General features: G+C 29.3%; 2 protein-coding genes and 9 non-coding genes across 11 annotated transcripts in view; 7 read left to right on the forward strand and 4 right to left on the reverse strand.

The window, feature by feature from the left end:
- The window catches only part of LOC113518630 (mucin-5AC), a 70,575-nt gene extending 68,959 nt beyond the window's left edge, over window positions 1–1,616 (forward strand). Inside the window, exon 3 of the mRNA XM_052902062.1 lies at window positions 94–1,616. Within this exon, the coding sequence (XP_052758022.1) occupies window positions 94–1,041 (948 nt within the window). The 3' untranslated portion in view covers window positions 1,042–1,616. The remainder of the gene's footprint in view (window positions 1–93) is intronic.
- Window positions 1,617–3,942: 2,326 nt separating this feature from the next.
- Window positions 3,943–5,740, forward strand: LOC113518629 (uncharacterized). Its single transcript, XM_026903590.3, has one exon. It carries the CDS (start codon window positions 4,048–4,050, stop codon window positions 4,555–4,557), a length of 510 nt encoding a protein of 169 aa, XP_026759391.2. The 5' UTR covers window positions 3,943–4,047; the 3' UTR covers window positions 4,558–5,740.
- A 2,870-nt stretch (window positions 5,741–8,610) lies between these two features.
- On the forward strand, window positions 8,611–8,728 carry Trnal-caa (transfer RNA leucine (anticodon CAA)). Its single transcript has 2 exons — window positions 8,611–8,648; window positions 8,683–8,728. It is a non-coding gene; the product is annotated as a tRNA-Leu (tRNA).
- A 750-nt stretch (window positions 8,729–9,478) lies between these two features.
- Trnae-uuc (transfer RNA glutamic acid (anticodon UUC)) lies at window positions 9,479–9,550 on the reverse strand. Its single transcript has one exon. It is a non-coding gene; the product is annotated as a tRNA-Glu (tRNA).
- A 687-nt stretch (window positions 9,551–10,237) lies between these two features.
- Window positions 10,238–10,397, forward strand: LOC128202300 (U1 spliceosomal RNA). Its single transcript, XR_008253706.1, has one exon. It is a non-coding gene; the product is annotated as a U1 spliceosomal RNA (small nuclear RNA).
- Window positions 10,398–12,770: 2,373 nt separating this feature from the next.
- On the reverse strand, window positions 12,771–12,852 carry Trnas-cga (transfer RNA serine (anticodon CGA)). The gene has a single exon. It is a non-coding gene; the product is annotated as a tRNA-Ser (tRNA).
- Window positions 12,853–14,033: 1,181 nt separating this feature from the next.
- Trnac-gca (transfer RNA cysteine (anticodon GCA)) lies at window positions 14,034–14,105 on the reverse strand. The gene has a single exon. It is a non-coding gene; the product is annotated as a tRNA-Cys (tRNA).
- Window positions 14,106–14,807: 702 nt separating this feature from the next.
- Trnan-guu (transfer RNA asparagine (anticodon GUU)) lies at window positions 14,808–14,881 on the reverse strand. The gene has a single exon. It is a non-coding gene; the product is annotated as a tRNA-Asn (tRNA).
- A 2,431-nt stretch (window positions 14,882–17,312) lies between these two features.
- LOC113522335 (U1 spliceosomal RNA) lies at window positions 17,313–17,476 on the forward strand. Its single transcript, XR_003402408.2, has one exon. It is a non-coding gene; the product is annotated as a U1 spliceosomal RNA (small nuclear RNA).
- A 2,001-nt stretch (window positions 17,477–19,477) lies between these two features.
- Window positions 19,478–19,639, forward strand: LOC128202301 (U1 spliceosomal RNA). Its single transcript, XR_008253707.1, has one exon. It is a non-coding gene; the product is annotated as a U1 spliceosomal RNA (small nuclear RNA).
- A 1,704-nt stretch (window positions 19,640–21,343) lies between these two features.
- On the forward strand, window positions 21,344–21,507 carry LOC113522334 (U1 spliceosomal RNA). The gene has a single exon (XR_003402407.2). It is a non-coding gene; the product is annotated as a U1 spliceosomal RNA (small nuclear RNA).
- The last annotated feature ends 363 nt before the right edge of the window (window positions 21,508–21,870 follow it).

A 21,870-nucleotide genomic window follows, 5' to 3' on the forward strand; every position in this document is an offset into this window, starting at 1 on the left:
TAGATACTTAAAAGCGCAATAAAAGAATCGCTAGTAATAGTTCGCTCATAATACATTTTTGATAATATATAATATTCCTGTTATTATTTTCAGGACCAAGTTAAGAGTAAAAATCGTCGTCGGGGCTTCTGGAAGAAAGTTAAAGTTCGACCCAGCACAGAATCCATAGAAGTGGCTGAATCTCAGTACTACAGCAATACTGTTAATCGACTGGGACAGTCAGTAAAACTTTCTAATGCCGTACACGAGAAACCTAATATGTATGAGAAGCCTAAATATTCTGTCACTACTTACAAACCGAGCTTCCAATTTATAAAAGATATATTTTCAAGCAACGAGGAAAATCTTTCTGAAGCCGACGCACTTTCATATGTAGACATACCAAAAGTTAACAAAGAGGTACCAGAACTTGATGAAGAGATTGCAGATGAATCTAAAATTACTGAGATTTACACAACGAAGAAAACCACAACTGTGAAACCAACCAGTGTGGGAGATGAAGATTTAGGCACTGGTACCCCAGATCCTACTATTATGGACAACATGTATATCAGCACACCTACAGAACCAACAGTCAGTGAAAGTGTATTAGGTATACTTGACAAGTCCGAAGACTTCAGTTTCATGGATTATCTTTTCGGTACGACGTCGAGCGACACAAATAAAAAAATAAGAAATGAAACTGCGAAAGATGTGACAAATGTAACTAAACCAAAGGAAAATGTTGAGATAACAACAGAACAAACAAAAGCTAAAATATCCACTACAGAAACCTCATATATTCCTGATGAAATTACAACTGAAATGTTAGAAGAAGATAATGTAGATCACACTTTTGAAGATATCAAAAAGATTTCAAATGATAAGGATACAAAAGATGTTGAAACCACAACACAACAAGTAAAAACAGAAACATCTACTGTTTCAAGTTTTATGAATCCAGCAAACATTTTAAGCACATCAATGTCTACAGAGATATCACACGAAACGGAAATATGCTTTAGAGGCAAATGCATTAAAACTAGTAAAGATATTTTATAAAATATTAAACAGTTATTAATCAATGGTGCTAAAGACTTGTTCAAATTTTGTGACGAAAAACAATAGTGATTGTGTGAGACTTGTGTAGACCTCAAATGTTTTTGTATTGAATCTATTAATAGTTGAGTCATTGTTTTATTATAATCATCGAAATATTTATTAATATTTCTAAATGTATGACGTTTTGTGGTGAAATCTTGTAAATAGAAGAATCTCTTTACTTGGTTCCACCTTTTAATTTTTATTGTTAGTACGTAGTTCTAATTTTGTATTAACTTTTAGACTTGTGGCCACATCTAAAAGTTTCACGATGTATAATATAATTAATATATTACATGATATGTTTGTAATGTACCTCTAAGCCTTTTTATTTTTGTATAAATAGTTACTTCGACTGAAAATAATATAACAGTTACATTAGAATTAGTTCTCTGCTTAACTTTTACGTTATTTATTTATTTCTTTCAATATTTATAAACTAATGGGCATTTGCAAAGTACCATTTGTAAAGAACGATGTGAAACCCCACCCGAAACCTTCATTTAAAGCTATTATTCTCTATTTTGTTATTGAAATGGACATGAATAGTATGTTTTGTACTAAAATATTAAAAATGTAATTTGTATTAAACAAAATAAAGTATTCAATAATATGTTTATTCTTTTATTAAACACTTAAGCGAGGATATGAAATAATAAACTGGACTTATAAACAACTTGAAATAATTTTAAATTATAAATATAACAGGATTAATCAGTCCTAAATGGCAAATCACGAGGAGAACTACAGGCGTCACAGTGTAATTATTCTGTGATGTCTATGGTGCTGTTCATGTCAATAAGCGGTTCAGTCAAGTGGAATATTTACCAAAGTGGCCATTCAATTTAAAAAAAAAAATAGATTTTTCTAAATCACTGTTGAATATAAACCATCCTCATAGATTGTCATAAGGAATGGAGGCGTTTTTATAGTAGTTTATTATTGAAAGGAATTATCTAATAGTTGCCACGCTTGGCAGAATGGTTGGAAACCGCAATTTGACTTTTGATAAGCTTTTAAGAGGGGCACAGCTTCCCATTCCTTGAACATTAGGTCCCCTTAGTTGCCTCTTTTCTAGTTCCTATGCTGGGACCACACAATTCATAGATACTATTTAAAAATGCTTAAATTTTAATTTAGTTGAACAAAAAAAAATCCAAGGCGCTTCATACAAAATATTTCAATTATTACCTAATTTATTTGGAACCTTAAAAACACCTATAAAATACTTAACATGAGACTGAGTAACAAAAGGTTTATTATAAAATTCTTTCGAAATTTTGGAACAAAACAATATAGTAATTTAAAGTTACAAAATAAATGCTATTTCAAAATAAAAATGTATATAAAATATATATATTCTTTATTGCACTTGTAAATTACATTGTTAATGCATTTATAAATATTGTGAGCAAGGATGGACTTATCTCTGACAAAGATCTCTTCCAGTCAACCCAATGCAATTAGAAAGCATTTCATTAGCGGGCAGCTAAAATGCTACAACTAATAATATTCAGAATACGAATTACTATTAATACTAATTAATAGATAAACAAATACACATTTAAATGATATATTAATATATATAGTAAAATATTACATAAATACGTACACTATAAATACATATAATACCTACCTGCTTATATAATAAATGTTAAAATGAATAAATATACTACCTACGTTATAAATTTTGTATATTTTTTACTTTTATGGTAAGATTTATAAAGAATAATACGTTAGATTAAGATAAGGGGCCGTCTTCGGTAAGCACGAAACTAAATTGAATCCAAAATATAATATATATATATATATATATATATATATATATATATATATATATATATATATATATATATATATATATATATATATATATATATATATATATATATATATATATATATATATATATATGTTTATCGTAAAATGAAATTTTAAGCTTATATATATATATATAAGCTTAAAATTTCATTTTACGATAAACATCCACAGGCTTGATTTTTGACTCGGTCAAATTAGTAAAATGTATAGTAGTGTCATCTAACGGCCTAGTATTGCATTTTGCAGAAAACTAGTAGTTCATTTATCCAACGGAAGAGAGCGCTACAAATAACATTTTTATCATAAAGCCGAGGCCGATAGCATACTTTAAAAAAAATATGCTACTTCCATTCGTTTCAACGTTGCCAAATAAGATATTTTAAATTAAAATATTGACTAAATAGTTTTCAATATTGAAATTTTGTATAAATGCAGTTCTTAAAAAAAGGAATAGGTTTGGAAAAATTTGGGTATATTTTCTTTTTAGACAGTTTTCGTATTTATAAACCATATAGGCTGCTTGTGTGGCGACCGCATACGGATAAACGCAGTGTAGGACGATTCCCCACTAGATGAAGTGACGCCCTGAAATGCATTACAAGGAGTTAATGGGTGCAGGTGGTTCAGGACTGTTAAAGAACGTATAAAGATAATAGTCTATGGAGGAGGCTTATTTCCAGTAGTGAACAGATAATGGCTGAAATGATAATAATTATAGACTGCTATACAGTTATTTTACTGTATTTCATTGTATTTGTATATTGATAGAAATACAATAAAATATATTAATGAAGGTAGCACAACAGACAATTAGAGAGGGAACGTTAAAACGTAAGAAAAGCTTTTTTTGGTAATGTTGAAGAAAATCATACCCATTTAGGGAAAAAAAAAACATTAATATTCGGATAAAAATGAAAAATTACATATTACCCATTTTGATTTTATTAATATAATTAATTACCTAAATTCTACACTTCGAACTTTAATGAAGAGGATCACAGGTCTTGTATCCAGAGCCATAAAACGTACATTAAAAAATTTACTGTCATTTACATTTGTCACATTTTAAGGTTATAAGGTTAAAACATACCATTCGTTTATTTTGATAAATTTAAGAGGGAAACAAGATAAATATTAGTATCAACAATGGACATTGAAACAAAAATAAAAGAAGATATGAAAGCGCTTGGCTGTAATTCTGAACTGAAGATATCGCTAGCATTCCATTTATACATACATTTAGTTGACGAAAAACTTATGCATGACACCGAGTATTGTTATAATCAAGATATAGACACATTATACGTCGTTGCAAGACCTAATAAGAACGATAAACTTAATATCTACGTGCCTATTCCTACGTATGATGACATAAGTATAGATTTTATTAATAAAATGCAAGAAAATCTGTGCACAGTGGAGACCGGCCCTACAATTAACTTGGCGTTTGTAGAAGGCGATTCTACAACTGTTATTTACTCATTTACTAAAGGTCTAGTCAATCGACAACCCCCAGAAAAAGCTGCAGAAAATAGGGCAAAGGACGAAAGACGCACATTTATAAATAAGGAATTAAAAAATAAAAAAAAGAATATCATAGATAAAGCATTAAATGGTGGTATTGTTGACGATGACGATTGTTTAGTATTGGATTGAGTTATCAAGAGTTATGAACTTGGTTATAAATTGTCTATGTAAAATCTCACAATTTTATATCAAAAGATTTCCGAGATGTTCTAATCATCACAAAAACAACAAATTAAATAAATACAAATGAATTGAAAACCTTCTTAATGAACTCAGCTGAAAATATACTTCAACCAACATAAATACATATTGTAATAACAATTGACTGAAATAATATCATTTTGTAAAAAATATTGTGTGGGATTTTACTGTATCGTGAAAATATTATTTGTCAAAAAACTCAAGATGTTTGTAAAATTATCCTTAAAAATATCTAAAATTAAAGAAGTACTAATTGTGTAATGAGAAATGAAGAAATAGGAATATTGAGTTAATGATTAATTCAAATGATGATGGTAGACTTGATTCCTGCTGAATTGCATTCTAATATGTTTGGTGAAAGGAAGTCATGTTTAGTGTTACATTCACCACAATAGCAACAGTTGAAAAATGGTTTTGACTACTTCATTCAGTAATATAATCATATGTTTATTTACTTTTTATAACATTTTTTTTTTTTATAATGCTTAAAAATGTGTAAAATGCAATAGCACACTTGATGGAAAGTAACAACCTATTGTCTATATGCATAAACAATACAGAATGTTCTGTGATTTACAATAACCATTAGTGTCTAATAAGAACTGAGTGTATAATTTGATTTAATTCACTCTTTTATTTGTGCTGCTTTTTGATCTCTAAGTGATGGTACATCTTATGAAGAGCTATCTGATTATTTGATAATCCCAGGTTTAGAAATGGTATTGAACTCATAAGTCTTAGAAGAAATTATGCCTCACTATCCATGTATTACCTCTTGTACTAATTGTGTAAATGTATTGCCTGTGCTCGTGGAAAATGTTGAATTTGATGTCCACGGCCACTTTCTACCATCATACAGCTTACCATTGACAGAGAGTTCACCTCCATACCTTAGAACTTAGATAATTGCATACAGTGCGGTTTCAGAGATGTTTTCTTCTACAAATGCTCAGGTCATGGAATGAACTCACTGTTAAGGTTTTTCTAAGGAACAATGGCATGGGATTCTTTAAAAAAAGTTGTTAAGTTAAGAGGTCTCTTCAGCGATGGCAAAGTGCATGTATGCCCCTGGTATTGCCAGCGCTTATAAGCTATGGTAACCGCTTACCATCATGTGGGTTGTATGCTTGTTGGCCACCTCAATGGTATAAATTTTTTCTATATCAATGTATTCATTAAAATTGTTTAATGCTGTTATTTGATGTGGTACCAACCAGTATGTTTGTAATTGTCATAAAAAGTTGGTAATTATCAAATTTTCATAGAATTATTTTTAATTATATATATATATATATATATATATATATATATATATATATATATATATATATATATATATATATATATATATATATATATATATATATATATATATATATATATATATATATATATATATATATATATATATATATATATATATATATATATATATATATATATATATATATTAATTCACAAAAAATTAATGCGTATCTCACAGTTTACTTTGCAATCTCAAATATAATAAATAAGATAATTATATTATTTTTGTATGCTAACCATTTGTACTTACGTTACCCTTGAGATATATTTTCTAGATCTTTTTAAGCATGAATATAATTATCATTAATTCGTCACTTGTTTATTGCCAATAAATAAACAATGTCTTCTGAGAATAGCTTTAAAATTATTCTTTAAACAAACTAGTACTTCTAAAATACATTTAATAATTTACTTAGCTACTCAAATTTCTCTTTTTCTTTTATTCAATTTTCTTTAGTTTCTGATTTTATGTGTAGATTTTACAAATTGTATGACACTATCACATAGTTCATATTTTTAAACCCCTACACTAAGTTATGTTTATATATGAACCCAAATGTAAACATATTTATATATTTTTTTTTGTGATAGAACTAAACATGTATATGTAAATTATTTGTTATTTTCATAAACTTTTGTTCATCTACTTTGATCTCAATACCAGGAGTTCATAGATGTATAGTAGTGAAATCTTTTTAATATTTACAAAAGTAGGTACTCTGTAGGAGAAACTGTAAAATCGTATACAATGTATTGCAACATTGCATAGAAGAACAAGCAGTACGTACAGAGATAGAAAAACATTAATTTATGTGGAAGATGATGAAAGAAAATGTTGCATCGCTGATTATATAAAGGAAATATATAATTTTTATAACAACAAATGGTAGAAAGTTGATAAAAGTATTGTTTCATTTATTTTTCTTTAATTCTGTAACCCATCAGTCCCTTTATTTATTTCAAAAACCTTGGGGTCAATAATAAAAATAAAAAATATTCCTACCCAATTCATAATTCTGCATTTAATTTAATAAATAGGCAGATTGGTGAAGAATATCTTTTTTTTTTATATATTTTTAGACCACTCTAGTCTGCCCTTGATTATCTTGTATCTTACAATTAGTCAAATATTGTCTGAATCACACTATTCGGCTTAGGCAAATTTTTTTAATATTTCGAATATTTGATTTTAAATCAATATTTTGTATTAGATGGTTTTGTATAAGTGTGCATCAGTAATCGTTAGTAAAACCTTTATACAACTATATGAACAATATTAGGAATTAAAATTGTTAATATGAATTACATCTATATTGGCGTATAAAATGGTATTTAACGAATATCGACATTTGCAATAGGCAAAAGATAAAACAAATTCGTCATTTTAGTTCTCAAATCGCTCTGCAGAGGCAGCACTAATAATTGCATAATAATTACCTTTAGGTAATAAATAAAGATTAATATAAAATATTGTATAGTTTCTGACTAACGCAATCGAAAACTACTTGCGAAATACTGCAGATAATGATTTTCTTGTTTTTATGTTGAAAAATTGACACGACTCGTGACATTGACAGTCTACTATGTCATTTCTCTGAAATTAGATTTTTTTAAGAAAATTGACAACTTTTTAAATTCTATCTGAATTATCTAGTAGTTCTAGTTCTCACTTCAAATTGATTACTTATTTTTACATAGAATAGTGACCTAAATATATAACTGAGCAATTTATAAATCAACTAAGATAATATGTAAGTACCTATTAGACTGTAAATGTGAAATAATAATATAAATTCGTTTAATATCTAAAACAGCGAAATCTTTACTTGAAATCTTCATATGTAACTATACATACTTTCTTACTAAAGATTTAATGTAAATTATAATTGTTTCGTCGCTGGCCAAAATTCATAACGATTAAAAATTTAGTAGACAATTTGGATGGAACATTATAAATATTAAATAATGGGTGTAGGTACCTATCGAGGCTATTTAAGTAAGTAGTTCCATCTATTGCATAAACGGAAGAACTGAAGCTACTGAGTAAGCAAGTAACTACATAGTTTTGCTCTTTGTTGTTTCGTAATTTCTTTTTTTAAATTTTTATGTAAAAAATATTTCTGTAAAACTTTTTATACTATAATTCTAAACATCAACTATTATTTAGAGAAATTTATAAAGTATACTTCCATTTTATTAAGTGGCATGAATAGCTTTTAAATTTTATTACTTATAATAATCATTAGATGGTGTTAGTAGTAATAAATTACTTAGAAAATCATAATAAAGTTTTTTAAATTATAAATTTTTTGTGTTACAAAATATTTTATAAACCTCACTTATGTGTATCTACACAGCTAACTATTCGTTAAAATGGTTGTGTTGAGGCTATGTTAAGGAGAAAAGAGTTATATAATTTTTATTTATAGTTATATTTTTATGTATATATCCAAAAATCAAAAATTCATTAGATATTGTATATTTAAAATATCTCTTAAATATACTTGTTTATTATAATATACATATAATTATATACATAGAAAAGAATGCATGTATTCGATGTTTTTCGATTAATATTTATTTTTTTACGACAACTACATTCCAAAACTATTTAAAGATCATATACGTATTTACTGCTGTTATAAGTATTTCATAATTTCGCACTTCCATTGATATGTCAGGATGGCCGAGCGGTCTAAGGCGCCAGACTCAAGTGTACAAACTTGCCGTGTATAACGGATGGAAGCATTCTGGTCCTCAACAGAGGGCGTGGGTTCAAATCCCACTTCTGACAAATCTTTTTAAGTTAATTTTCCGAAATTTTATTTAAATAATTTATCCCATTTACTCGTCGAAAATATATGTAATAAATTATTATATCGTTATATAGCGATAGTTTTATTTTTTATTTTTTAGTATTTACATGGCTTATTTAATAAAGAGAAGTCATAAAAATATCGATAATAATAATTACCTTCTTTCTTATATATATATATATATATATATATATATATATATATATATATATATATATATATATATATATATATATATATATATATATATATATATATATATATATATATATATATATATATATATATATATATATAGTCTTCACGCGTCATTTTAATAATCAATTTCAATTAAAATTGGATTGTCAGTCCCAGCCTCATCATGTTGGGGGAATTGTTAGTTTGGGGAGGTTAGTCCCCATTGCTATCAATATACTCTATCAAGTCGACGTCCACGCGGTTTCCCCTGAAAACTGTCGTGACTAATTTATCATTGAATTCGTCATGATGGGCTAACTAACCTGCCTTTCATCCTTACCTATCACCTCTCACTGGTACCCCGCCAGTGTATATCGATAACGCAGGCGGAGTTATCATGCCATTTTCACCCATTAAAAGAAAGCCCCACCATGTTTGATTTTGTTGAATTTGAATAATTGCACGGGATTAGTTTTTTATATAATAGTGTATATACAATACACAGGAGTAATGTAATGTAAATAAATTAATACCCAAAATTTAAAAAAGTTTTCCCATACCGGGAATCGAACCCGAGCCTCCTGGGTGAAAGCCAGGTATCCTAGCCACTAGACCATATGGGATATGAATGTTGATCTGAATTTAAAATATAGATGGTACTAATATATTTGGAAGTAATTTATTAAATATCATTTCACCCTTAATACCATCTTCACGCTAAGTTTCTCACGAGATAAACAAAGAAAATCGGGTGCCAGGACCACTGGTCGATTCAATAACAGTACTTATTTGAATACAAATGCATACACGGAAGACTGATATTCAGGTTTATTCTTTAATTATTTATATAATATATGAAATTATATGATATATATCTCTATATAGTATGAAATTATATTTGTATTTATTTATAATAAGTATTCCTATTCATCGCACGCCATCTATTTTTTCTGTTTGTAACTATCTGCTTGTTATATCTAGATAATATATTGCTTTTAGCAATGTGTCGATGTCGCCTTTTCTAATATATGCTCTTTTAAAATGTTATATTTTTATTACTTTTAGTACGTAATAACGACTTTTATTATTATTATGAATTACATAATTTTTTTGAAGCATTTACATTTTTCTTTACATGCTCTAAGCGAGCTTCAACTAGTCAATGAATAAAAGCAAACGAAAGGAGAAGACATCACTTTAGTTACAAAATTGACAATAGATGTCACTGTTAAATTCATACTTGATTTCTACTTCGCGATATTAAGAATTTTTCTCTACGAATGACCTCCCTTGCTCGACACAACCAAATCATACTTACCTGGCGAAGGGGATACCGTGATCACGAAGGTGGTTCCTCCAGGGCGAGGCCCTTCCATTGCACTACGGTCGGGCTGACCCTTGCGATTAACCCAAATGCGGTTAACTCGGGCGTAATTTTTGGTAGTGGGGACTGCGTACGCGCTGTCCCCCCCATAAAAAACTCAATTATTTAATCATTCTCTCATAATCTTTTTATTATTAAAAAATTGAAGCTTTTATGTAGAATACAACCATAATATATACAGTACATGATCACTAGACTATTTTATGCATAATTATCGCAATATTCTGAATATGAATATATATAGAACTTTACCCATCAAATTAAATTACGAAAGAAAAAACATTCAATATTGTTATTTGAGTAATAGAGAAGTATTACATAAATTACCTAAGTGTTTTATTATTATTTATTTATTTATTCATTAGTGCAAATATGTGTACATGGCGGACTTAATGCACATGCACATGGACATGCTAAAAGCATTCTCTCCCAGTCAACCATAAGAAAGTGTCAGAATACTCGAATGCGGTACTACTAATTATTGATATACATACATACTAAAATTACATATATAAACGAATAAATATATATGAATAACAAATATACTCACACATATATGACATATACTATATTATATTTTAGAATTCTATAATAATGAAATGTAATGTATTTGGCTACTATTGCACCTAACCTATTTACCTCATTATATATTTTAATATATATTCTATGTTGCTACTTGCTGCCAAAACTTGTACAGAATAATAGCAAAGTAGATTGTTGGTAGAATTAGGTTGCATTGTTGGATCCAAATAAAAAGTTTCATGACTGTGATTAATCAACACAGTATCCACACTTTTAATTATCATTCATTCCTAATATGTTGTTATAATTAAATTAGTTCATTGTCAGGAGATTTAGATTAAAAAAAGCTCGCATACTTATATATATATATATATATATATGGTCGAGTTGCTAACATCAAGAGATAGTAAAATTCGTACTCAACTAAAGGCTCTGGTATCGCGCATTAATTTATTTTCTTTATTATATAGATGATGTGCAATATATATTATAATTAATTTAGATTAATATATAATTAATTTCACATTACTAATTGAAGTATTATCCTAAATAATTTATTTTCTTATACTGTTGCCAACAAATACTTTCAGATATTGTGCTTTATAATTGCTCAGAGTTGCTTAACTTAATTTTGTGCCTTGCTTATCGCTTCACCAAAAACCAACACAGATAAATCTGCATATGCTAGATTATTTATCAGTCGCTTTATTAGCTCAATATCAATTTGCTTTTATTTTTTTTATACCACTGAGGTGGCAAACAAGCATACGGCCCACCTGATGGTAAGTGGTTTATAAAATGTAATGATATTATTACTCGTTTGCGATGATGATTTATTTTTAGTTTTTGCTATTATTATTTTTAAAACTTATGTTAATTTTTTAACTATGTCTATATATATGTATAATGGGAATTTAATGAAATAAAAAGCATACTTTTTACTATTTTTTTTTTTATAATTACATTATTATAAGCTATTTAAATTGCTTTACCAATAGCTTATGTATAAATAGAATAATTATATTTTTTATTATTAGTTGTCTGCTTTTTCTCTCTTTTTTATAATTACATTATTACAAGCTATTTCAATTGCTTTATCAATAGCTTATGTATAAGTAAAATAATTATATTGCTTCAAAACAGCATTTTTTTTTAATGGGTGATAATTAGTATTGCTTAGCAGTGAGAGGTGATATTTTAGAGTCAGAATTAACAAATGGCTGTCTTTCGGTATCTGAATTATATTATTATAACATTCAATGTCCCATTCGTGTTTCAGATAAAAGAAATGGTGTGAATTTATTATTTTTTCTCATGGGCGAAACAGTATACTCTGAATGCTTTATAAGATTATTAGGTGGGCCGTCAGCTTGTTTGCCATTCTGTTTATAAGAAACAGTTGAAGATTCATTCGTATATATCTTTATAAATGTTTTTTTAAATCGTATATTATGGCTTTGAAATACTGTTATCTATTATATAGCTACGTTGATAATATATTGATTAACATGGTTATTAATAAACTACTGCGTGATCAACTGATGTACATTTGTTATTCAAGTAATTGTTTATTTATTTATTTTTATTTAAAACGACCAAAATAAAATAAGTAACATGACATTCTCTACCAGACACCTTTGGGAAAAATTGAATGCCCGCAGTACTTCATTATTGGGATAGGTAAAAAAAAGTTTAAATATATTTTATATAAGTCACTTAATATTTGCCCACTCAGATAAAAGAAATATTATTTTTTTTTATGACATTTAAATCATATATACTAAATGTTTCTTCCTATATAGATACGTTGATAATATTTTTCATATATTATTGGACCAAAAAAATAACAAATATAGCTATTTCATACTTTTGTTTATGTTTAGAAATGTTCATTATTATCTATAAAATATAAATAAGTTTTATTAGCCAAAAATAATCGCAGATGGTAGGATTCGAACCTACGCTCCCAAAGGGAAACTGATTTCGAGTCAGTCGCCTTAACCACTCGGCCACATCTGCTTCTGACGAATTTGTCGAATTATCGCAATAGATTCTACATTATTAAAAATATATAATTTAAAAAAAAATAAGATAACAAATTAACAAAAAAGCAACAAAATACGGATATTACCACCCTTTAGCTTTTACATTATTATAAAATATAAATATGTTCCGCCGCTCTTTCATCTACAATTCTATTTTACCCCATTAAAGAGGTGAATACTAAAGTCCCTATTGCTAATAATATAATCTATCTGGTAGACCTCCTGAATATCGCTGCCATCGCAATAGGCCAACTGACTGGCTTTCATTTTTACCTATCATCCCTTCCTGAGAGAGTAAGCTGAGTCCAAATAGTAGAGTAGAGTAGGACCAAATGCCTCATTGCTGGCATTTTTTTAATGGGTGAAAATGAAATAGTGACCTCCCTTATGCTATTGGGACACACTGGCGGGACACCAGTGAATGATGATAGCTGAAGATAAGAGCAGGTCAGTTGGCAGAGGGAATCGCGTGAAGGTCGATCTGATAGGGTATAGTATTAACAAGGGGGCACTTAGAGTCCATTATAAACGTTCCGATTCGCCCCTCCATCATTAACATTACCCCACTTCTGGATATATGCTTTTACTTGTCTCGAACCTGAAGGCGTACCAATAAATGTTTTCCGAAATTACGAGATCGAACGAAAGATAAATTTGTTATTAAAATTACATGATACATACCGTTTAAAAATATTAAAAATATCGTTCCTTTGGATTTTTATGACAGGATTTATGACGAACGAAATGTTAAGCTTCATTTACTATGCCAATTTCTGTATGAACGAAAACTCGAAATTGGGTCCGATAATTCGGAATTTCTTTTTATTGTATGCTTCTTGCGTTTATTGCTATGAAGTTGTCCTAATTATATCTAAACTAATTATAAAAAGGAAATATTTTTACTGTTAATATTTCTTTATTAACAAAAATATCATTTACAGAAAACATTATAATGGGCATAAACGAGTAATGTTTTATTAAAAAAAATCATGCGAAACCGGGACGGATCAAGTCATAAAAAAACCAAAGGTTGATCTTTGTTCCTCTTGGCGTGAAATAAATTGAAATAAACAGTACATTGTTTTTTAAATTATTATTAAAACAAATATATTTAAACATCATTGAGAAAACAAAAAATGCGACAAATTAAACAGAAGGGGGCACCCAGGTTTGAACTGGGGACCCTACGATCTGCAGTCGTATGCTCTACCACTGAGCTATACCCCCTATATATTATATGTTCAAACTAACAATCATATTTGACGTATGATTTTATTGTAACTAAATAATAATCTTTATAATTTAAAAAATATAGAAAAATTATTTTTTTTTAATTTAAATATAAAATGTACATTTCAAAATAGTCCAAGTCATACATACATTTTTATAAGAGTAATATTAAAAAATAGTAATTAAATCAATTTCCTTTAATTTTGTATATGTTAGAAAAATGATTATTCGTAATTTGATTGATTATTCGTAGGTTAACTTATAACCTTTACAATAAATAAATATTTATTTCTACTTTATTTCTAAGCTATTTTTCTCTTTATAATTATAATAATGATAATATAGTTATCTATGAGTATTTTAAAAATATTATCACTAAAAATCTTGTAAAATAAAGCTGAAATCTATGTATATATAAAATAGTGGAAATAAAAATATTTTTTTGTACTACTACATCATTGTCAGTGTCCTATTTTAATTTTGTTTAAATAAAATCAAATATGAAATAAAACTGTTATTTATGCTAAAAATAACTAAAAAAGATAATAAAAATGTTTTTTTTTTCTTTTTAAAGTATTATTTAAAAAGAAATGGCAATAAAAAATAAAATAGTAGTAATCGATTATCGAAAAATAAATTCAATGCAACAGAAATCGCATAAAGTAGCAAAGAATATATATATATATAAAAAAAAATCGACGCCCCCGGGTGGGCTCGAACCACCAGCCTTTCGGTTAACAGCCGAACGCGCTAGCCAATTGCGCCACAGAGGCGATGTCGTTACTTCTGAAACTATTGTAGTCTTGCAGCAGCATCATTACAGGGTAATTTGTTTTATTGTATACTTTATTTTTTGTTATAATTTTATCTCCTACCTATTTTTATAAATTTACTATTTTTTATTTATAAACGACTTCAATGAACAAGTTCTCAATTCGTCAAAACTTTTGGGTGTATATGTTATTGTATGTGTTATTTGATATTCTCTCTATTTTATGAACTGATTTTGATAAATCACATTAATCCTATGCTGGTCCCGTATCTTATGGCGTTTGAACCCGCCATTCTTTGCAAATATAATTCTATTGCTTGGTGGTAACAAGTAAAATCTACTTTTTTTTTTCTTACCTGCAATCAGTCCCAAAACTGAGCAGATTTTTTATATGCATAGATGTATTATGGAATGTCTACCCAGCAGGAAGATTTGCACCTTTATTTTTAATGAGTAATTATAGGGGGGAGAATGGGATTGTTAGTAATGGAGTCAAATAGCCCCATTACTGGCAATATACCCTGTCAGATCGACCTCCACGTGGTTCCCCCTGGAAACCATCGTGGCTAATTCTAGTTGAATTCGTCAGAATGGGCTAACTGACCTGCTTTCATCCTCATTAGTCATCTATCAATGGTGCCCCGCCAGTGTATACCGATAGCGCAGACGGGCTTACCATACCATCATCACCCATTTAAAAAACATGAGTAATTATAGACTGATAATTCCTGTGCGGTGCGCTGTGCTGACGGAGCATCATTGAAGGATCATGAGTGTGGATGAATGTCAAATAGATCAGTTAGCCCATTGTAACGAATTTCATAAGAATTTCGAATTTCATTCTGTTCTCCCTTAACTAAAGGTTGTCTGTAAGAGATTGCCCTAGCGATAAGACCGCCTTTTGTACCTTTATGTGTATATTTCAATCTTTATGTGTATATTCTTTATGTGTATATTTATGTTACTGTATTTCATTTGAATTATTCACTTGTCATTGTATATTTTTATTTATGGTGCAATAAAGAGTTAAATAAATAAATAAGAATTAATCAAGATGACCACGAAAGAGAACTACGTCGAGGTCACAGATAGGGTATATTGTCAGCAATGGGGCTGTTACATACCCATTAAGTATAAATAATCCTCTTCTCCCGATCTAATACTTAAAATTAGTTCGATATTAGTGTCACTATACAATAGCGCATCTTTTTAGGTGCTTAAAGTAATTAATTACACTCCAATAATTGTATGGTCACTATATTTGGATAGTGACAAAGGCTTTCTGTATGCCTTGTTCTTATGAAATAGATCTTACTTATTGTACATATTCCCGATTCTCTATGGATTTTATCATTTGTTTCAAAACAGGTTTTTTTTTACACAACTTAGAATGGCGAACAAGCTGACGGCCCACCTGATGGAAAGTGGTAACCGTCGCCTATAGACATGACCAGTAACATGGACATAACAGAGTATACTGTTTCGCTCATGAAACCCTCCCCCCCCATACGTTGCCATTCCTGAGGACTCAGGTGTTATTCCTCTGTACGCAGTAAATTCACGCCATATCCCACCCTTCAAACCGAAACACGGCCATGCAGACACAACTGTTTTACGGTTGAAACACGAATGGGAATCCGATATCGTCCTCAGGATAATAATAGAATCCTTTGGTTAATATTAATGTTTGGTTTAGATGCGCTTCCCCGCAGCTGTATGCCATATGTCTATATGTATAGCCTTTAAAATTGACTTACATATGATTAGTTTGTTCCGAACAGATAGTTTGGAGTTTCAACCAATAATCCAAGATTTTAAATCATAAAATCAAGTAATTTTTCCTTTTAATTTGATGTATCGTTTCTAAGTTAAACAATTATTCAATTACAACAATACCCAAGATCTATTTAACAGTTTCTTTATAAGGTAAAATACAAACGCTCCATTGCACTGAGGGAGAGTCTTCTCGTCTCAGGTAGATAAAAGATTCTATAGAAAAATTTTACATCAAATGGATAGCTTTGATATCACTTTTTCAGGATGAAATATCAATTATTAGTGATTTTTAAGGCAGTACTCTATCATTGTAATTTTCAAAAAACAAAAGTGTTAAAAGCACAGCGAGAGATCTACTATAATATATCCTTATATGTAATTAAAAAATTAAGAAGCTTCAATTACTTCTATATTTGTAAGGAATTGAGATGATAGACTCTTTGTATAAGTTGCACAGTGAGCAATGTACGATGGGGTGTAGGCCAAATGTGTATTTATTCCTGTTTATCAAACTGAATAGTTTCAATCATAATTCATTCTATGAGAACAACACAAATTTCAATATTTGACGATAGATGTCGCTACGCTAGTTCCTAACACGCAGTATTAAGATTTTCTCTCTACAAATGACCTTCCTTGCCCGACGCAGAGAAATCATACTTACCTGGCTCAGAGGCAACCTTGATCAAGAAGGAGGTTCCTCCAGGGCGAGGCCCTACCATTGCACTACGGCTGGGCTGACCCTTGCGATTAACCCAAATGTGGTTAACTCGGGAGTACTATTTTTGGTAGTGGGGGACTGCGTTCGCGCTGTCCCCTTTAAAATTAACTAATAACAATCTTTAGTGTGTGGTGTATAAATCATCCGTAGATATTGTATACTATATTGTAGCAACTTCATCAATGAGATTCTCAGTTAATACGATCTTATCTTTTTTTGATTAATATATGTTAGTTCTAAATGTCATATTAATTTCCTCACATTTTTTTTATGGATCGCATACCATGTAGCAAACAGTTCTAATGCCTATATAAAAAATTAAACAAATTAGTGCCGTTATATATGTTTGAATTGTCCAAATAAGACAGCGATGTAAAAAAATTTGATCAATTATTCTGTGCAATTTTTTAATACCCTTCTAATGCAATGTTTCATAAATATATTTTTTAATTACGAGTTCTTAATATTAGGACAAGGTACGGCTATAAGTGTAAAATTAAGTCAGTTTTACGTTAATTTTCTTCTTTCATATACTATGTACTTAGGACCACTAACAAGATTACAATACAATAGAAATTTACATCCATATGTTTTATATCTATGACATGGTATTATCGTAATCCCAGCGCTGATGGTCACAGTTTAGGTACATTAATAAATAATTCCATGGAGTATATCGCGATAGAGTGTACAAAAACATTCTACAATATTTATTGGTATTTACCTTAATCTAACTAACGGTGAAAAGCAATATAATGTGTATAAATTTGCTAATTTTGTTTAATTATACAAAAATAAAACAAACTAGTACCAATAGTAGAAGACATTAATTACAGGTCATTTATATTATTTTTTTAACAGTACCTTGTATTAATTTTTGTTTATCTAAACTAACTAATCAGCGGTTGTCTGTAAGAGATTGCTTTTGGCGATAAGGTCGCCTTTTGTACTACATATGAACATTCTGTATAAATACTCCTTGCATACATCTCTTTTGGGTGTAATAAAGGGTCAATTATTATTATTTTTTTATACAAATAAGGTTTTACAGCGATGATATCAATTTCACTAAAAACTTATTGTTATTAAATAACATTATTATTTGATAATGGAGTTCTTTGATCAATATTAATATTATGTTTAGATGCACTTTCCCACAGCTGTATACCATGTGCCTATAAGGGCTTTAAAATGAACTTATTGTTACCCACAGACAGTTTGGAGTTTCGACCAGTAATCCAAGTTTATGAAGCGTAAAAACATTTTTATTTTTATTTTAATGTATCGTTATATATGTAGATAGATAGATACTTTTTATTGTTTCCTCCAAAATATTACAATAGTAAACTTATTATAAATATAAACATATACAAGAAATAATGACAATGAGAAAACAATGGGCGACCTTATCGCTAAAAGCAATCTCTTCCAGCCAACCTTTGGATAGAAAGGAGTAATTATAAATTGATCGGAGGCACAATTAAATTCTATTATTTCTTAATATAGAGATATGAATCATATATATTCACGTTAAAAAACTAGTCAATTACATTAATATCTGGATGTTTAATAGTTTCTTTATAATATAAAATACAAGCACCCCATCGTACTGAAGGAGAGTCTTCTTGTCTCAGGTAGATAAACAATTCTATAGTAAATTTTGCATTAAATAGTGTATACAATATAGAGTAGCTTTGATATCACCTTTGTTGAATGAAATATTAATTATCAGTAATTTTTAAGGCAGTATTTTATTATTGTAGTTTGAAAAAAAAACGTTATGAACTCCGAGAGATAATATAATATAATCCTCATATGTAATTAAAAAATACGAAGCTTCGACTATTTCTATATTTGTAAGGAATTGAATTACAAACTTTTTAAAATAAGCTGCACAGTAAGCAGTATACGATGAAGTTTAAGCCAAAAAGAATAATTACGATTCCTATTTATGAAATTGAATAGTTTCACATCCCTTTAGTTTTTGAGAAGAATACACATTTCAGTATTTGACGATAGATGTCGCTACGTTAGTTCCTAACACGCAGTATTAAGATTTTCTCTCTACAAATGACTTTCCTTGCCCGACGCAGTCAAATCATACTTACCTGGCGTAGGGGATACCTTGATCAACAAGGAGGTTCCTCCAGAGTGAGACCCTACCATTGCACTGCGGCTGGGCTGACCTTTGCGATTAATCCAAATGTGGATAACTCGGGAGCAATTTTTGGTAGTGGGGGACTGCGTTCGCGCTGTCCCCTTTAAAATTAACTAATAACAATCTTTAGTGTGTGGTGTATAAATCATCCGTAGATATTGTATACTATATTGTAGCAACTTCATCAATGAGATTCTCAGTTAATATGATCTTTTCTTTTGTTTTTTGATTAATATATGTTAGTTCTAAATGTCATATTAATTTCTTCATATTTTTTTTTACGGAGCGCATACCATGTGGCAAACAGCTCTAATGCATCTATCAAAAATAAAACAAATGAGTGCCGTTATGTATATTTGAATTGTCCAAATGTGACAGCGATGTAAAAAATTTGATTTATTATTTTGAGCACAGTTATAATACCCTTCAAATGTAGTGTTTCATAAATGTATTTTTTTATTACAAGTTCTTAATATTAGGACAAGGTACAACTATAAATGGATTTCATAATTCAATTATAGCCTACTTTTTGAACCATCGAGTGTCAAAAAGGATACTCACGTTGTAAAACGGACAATTTTAATAGCTTTTTATAAAATCCACTAATACCCACTCTGCTATACTAATACTCCAGCTGGATCACATACTTACTGTAGCATATGTTTATACTCAAAAAGAAATTAAATTTATTCATGTTTATTTAAAATTAAACCTGATGTTCATCTTAGAAATGTACCCATGAGACAATATGATGAGAATGCTTTATACGATTTGAATGAATTCTTTGCTTATTGATAAGCGTGGCAATTACTGACAAAACCACCCAAAAGAGAAAGACTTAAGTACAGCAGTGGCCAATTAACGGCTGATATGGCATGGTATATTCATATAAAGTATATCTTTATATATATCTTTGTCATCAGACCGTGCCAATTCTGATAATAAATTAAATTTCTATTTTATTAATAATAAATGTTTTTTTATTGAAGTTAACCTTTTCATTGTTTACCTACCTTGTTTACCTAGTTCTTTATGCTATTTTAGCTAAAAAAAAAACAGGTAAGAAATACAGCTATTGCTTTTTCATTCAAATAAAAGTTAAGTTCACAAAAAAACTGTAATTGAATAAAATTGTAATTTTATCCATTCACATTTTTGTTAATCACAATGGCGATAGTCATCATGAACTTCATATTAATTAAAAGAAAGAAAATAAAAAACTATAAAACTCCAATTAATCCCAGTATTATTGAAGAGAACAATAACAGCACAAAACCAATGCATATTTCTCCTACTAACAATAGGTGTAATCTTGCAGAATTATATTTGTTCTGTTTGTGCACTGTTATATAAATATATTGCTATTACTTAAGACTAATCCGTCGTTATTTGCAATTATAACGTTACGTATTTTCTGGGCAACGACGTTTCAGAAACAAAATTTTCCTTTGTAGTTACATCCAGTGATGTAAAGTAGCTAGAACAAATCGATTGATATGATGAAATTTAGTTAAAGTGCACTCTTTAGTGTCACATGAGAAATTATTAATCAAACATAGAGTAAGAGCACAGATAATATAATACTATACTAGTAGTAAAAGTAACATAATGGAGCACGATATCGGAGTATTAAATAAGCACACTTGCCGTTCAACAACGCACGTGCTCTTGTTGCTATAAAATATATTCATGCTTCTCTTAACCAAACATATCGATAGATGTCGCTGTAATATTTACATCTTTTTCTACATCGCGCTATTAAGATGTTCTCGCTACGAATGACCTCCCTCGCTCGACGCAACCAAATCATACTTACCTGGCGTAGGGGATACCTTGATCAAGAAGGAGGTTCCTCCAGGGCGAGGCCCTACCATTGCACTACGGCTGGGCTGACCCTTGCGATTAACCCAAATGCGGTTAACTCGGGAGTACAATTTTTGGTAGTGGGGGACTGCGTTCGCGCTGTCCCCTTACAAAAACTTAAATATATGATAGGTTTTTGAAACAGGCTCTTGCTTACCAAAAAATTTCATATTTTCTTTAGTCATTATATTTACATTGCATAATGTAATTCAAAAAGTTATATTACTATACTTGATAGTTACTTGATTCCATTATATGTATATTACTAGCTTTTTACCGATGACTTCGTCTGCGTGACCGAATTATGTTCATTGACCGAAATAAAACCAACTTATGTCCTTCTCAATACCATATAGTATCTCAAATTTCCTAATTATTGGTTAAACTGTTAATTCGCTATGAGGTAACAAACTCTCTTTTGCATTTATATATTAGTAAGGATATGCAATAACAGAATCCCTTTAAGAAAGCA

The sequence above is a fragment of the Galleria mellonella genome, unplaced genomic scaffold, assembly GCF_026898425.1.
Source record: "Galleria mellonella isolate WM207_F2 unplaced genomic scaffold, CSIRO_AGI_GalMel_v1 utg87, whole genome shotgun sequence".
In the NCBI taxonomy this organism is placed as follows: Eukaryota; Metazoa; Arthropoda; class Insecta; order Lepidoptera; family Pyralidae; genus Galleria; species Galleria mellonella.

Bases quoted from the DNA above. Each gene is read 5' to 3' on its own strand.
- LOC113518629 (XM_026903590.3), top strand. From the start codon at position 4,048: ATGGACATTGAAACAAAAATAAAAGAAGATATGAAAGCGCTTGGCTGT.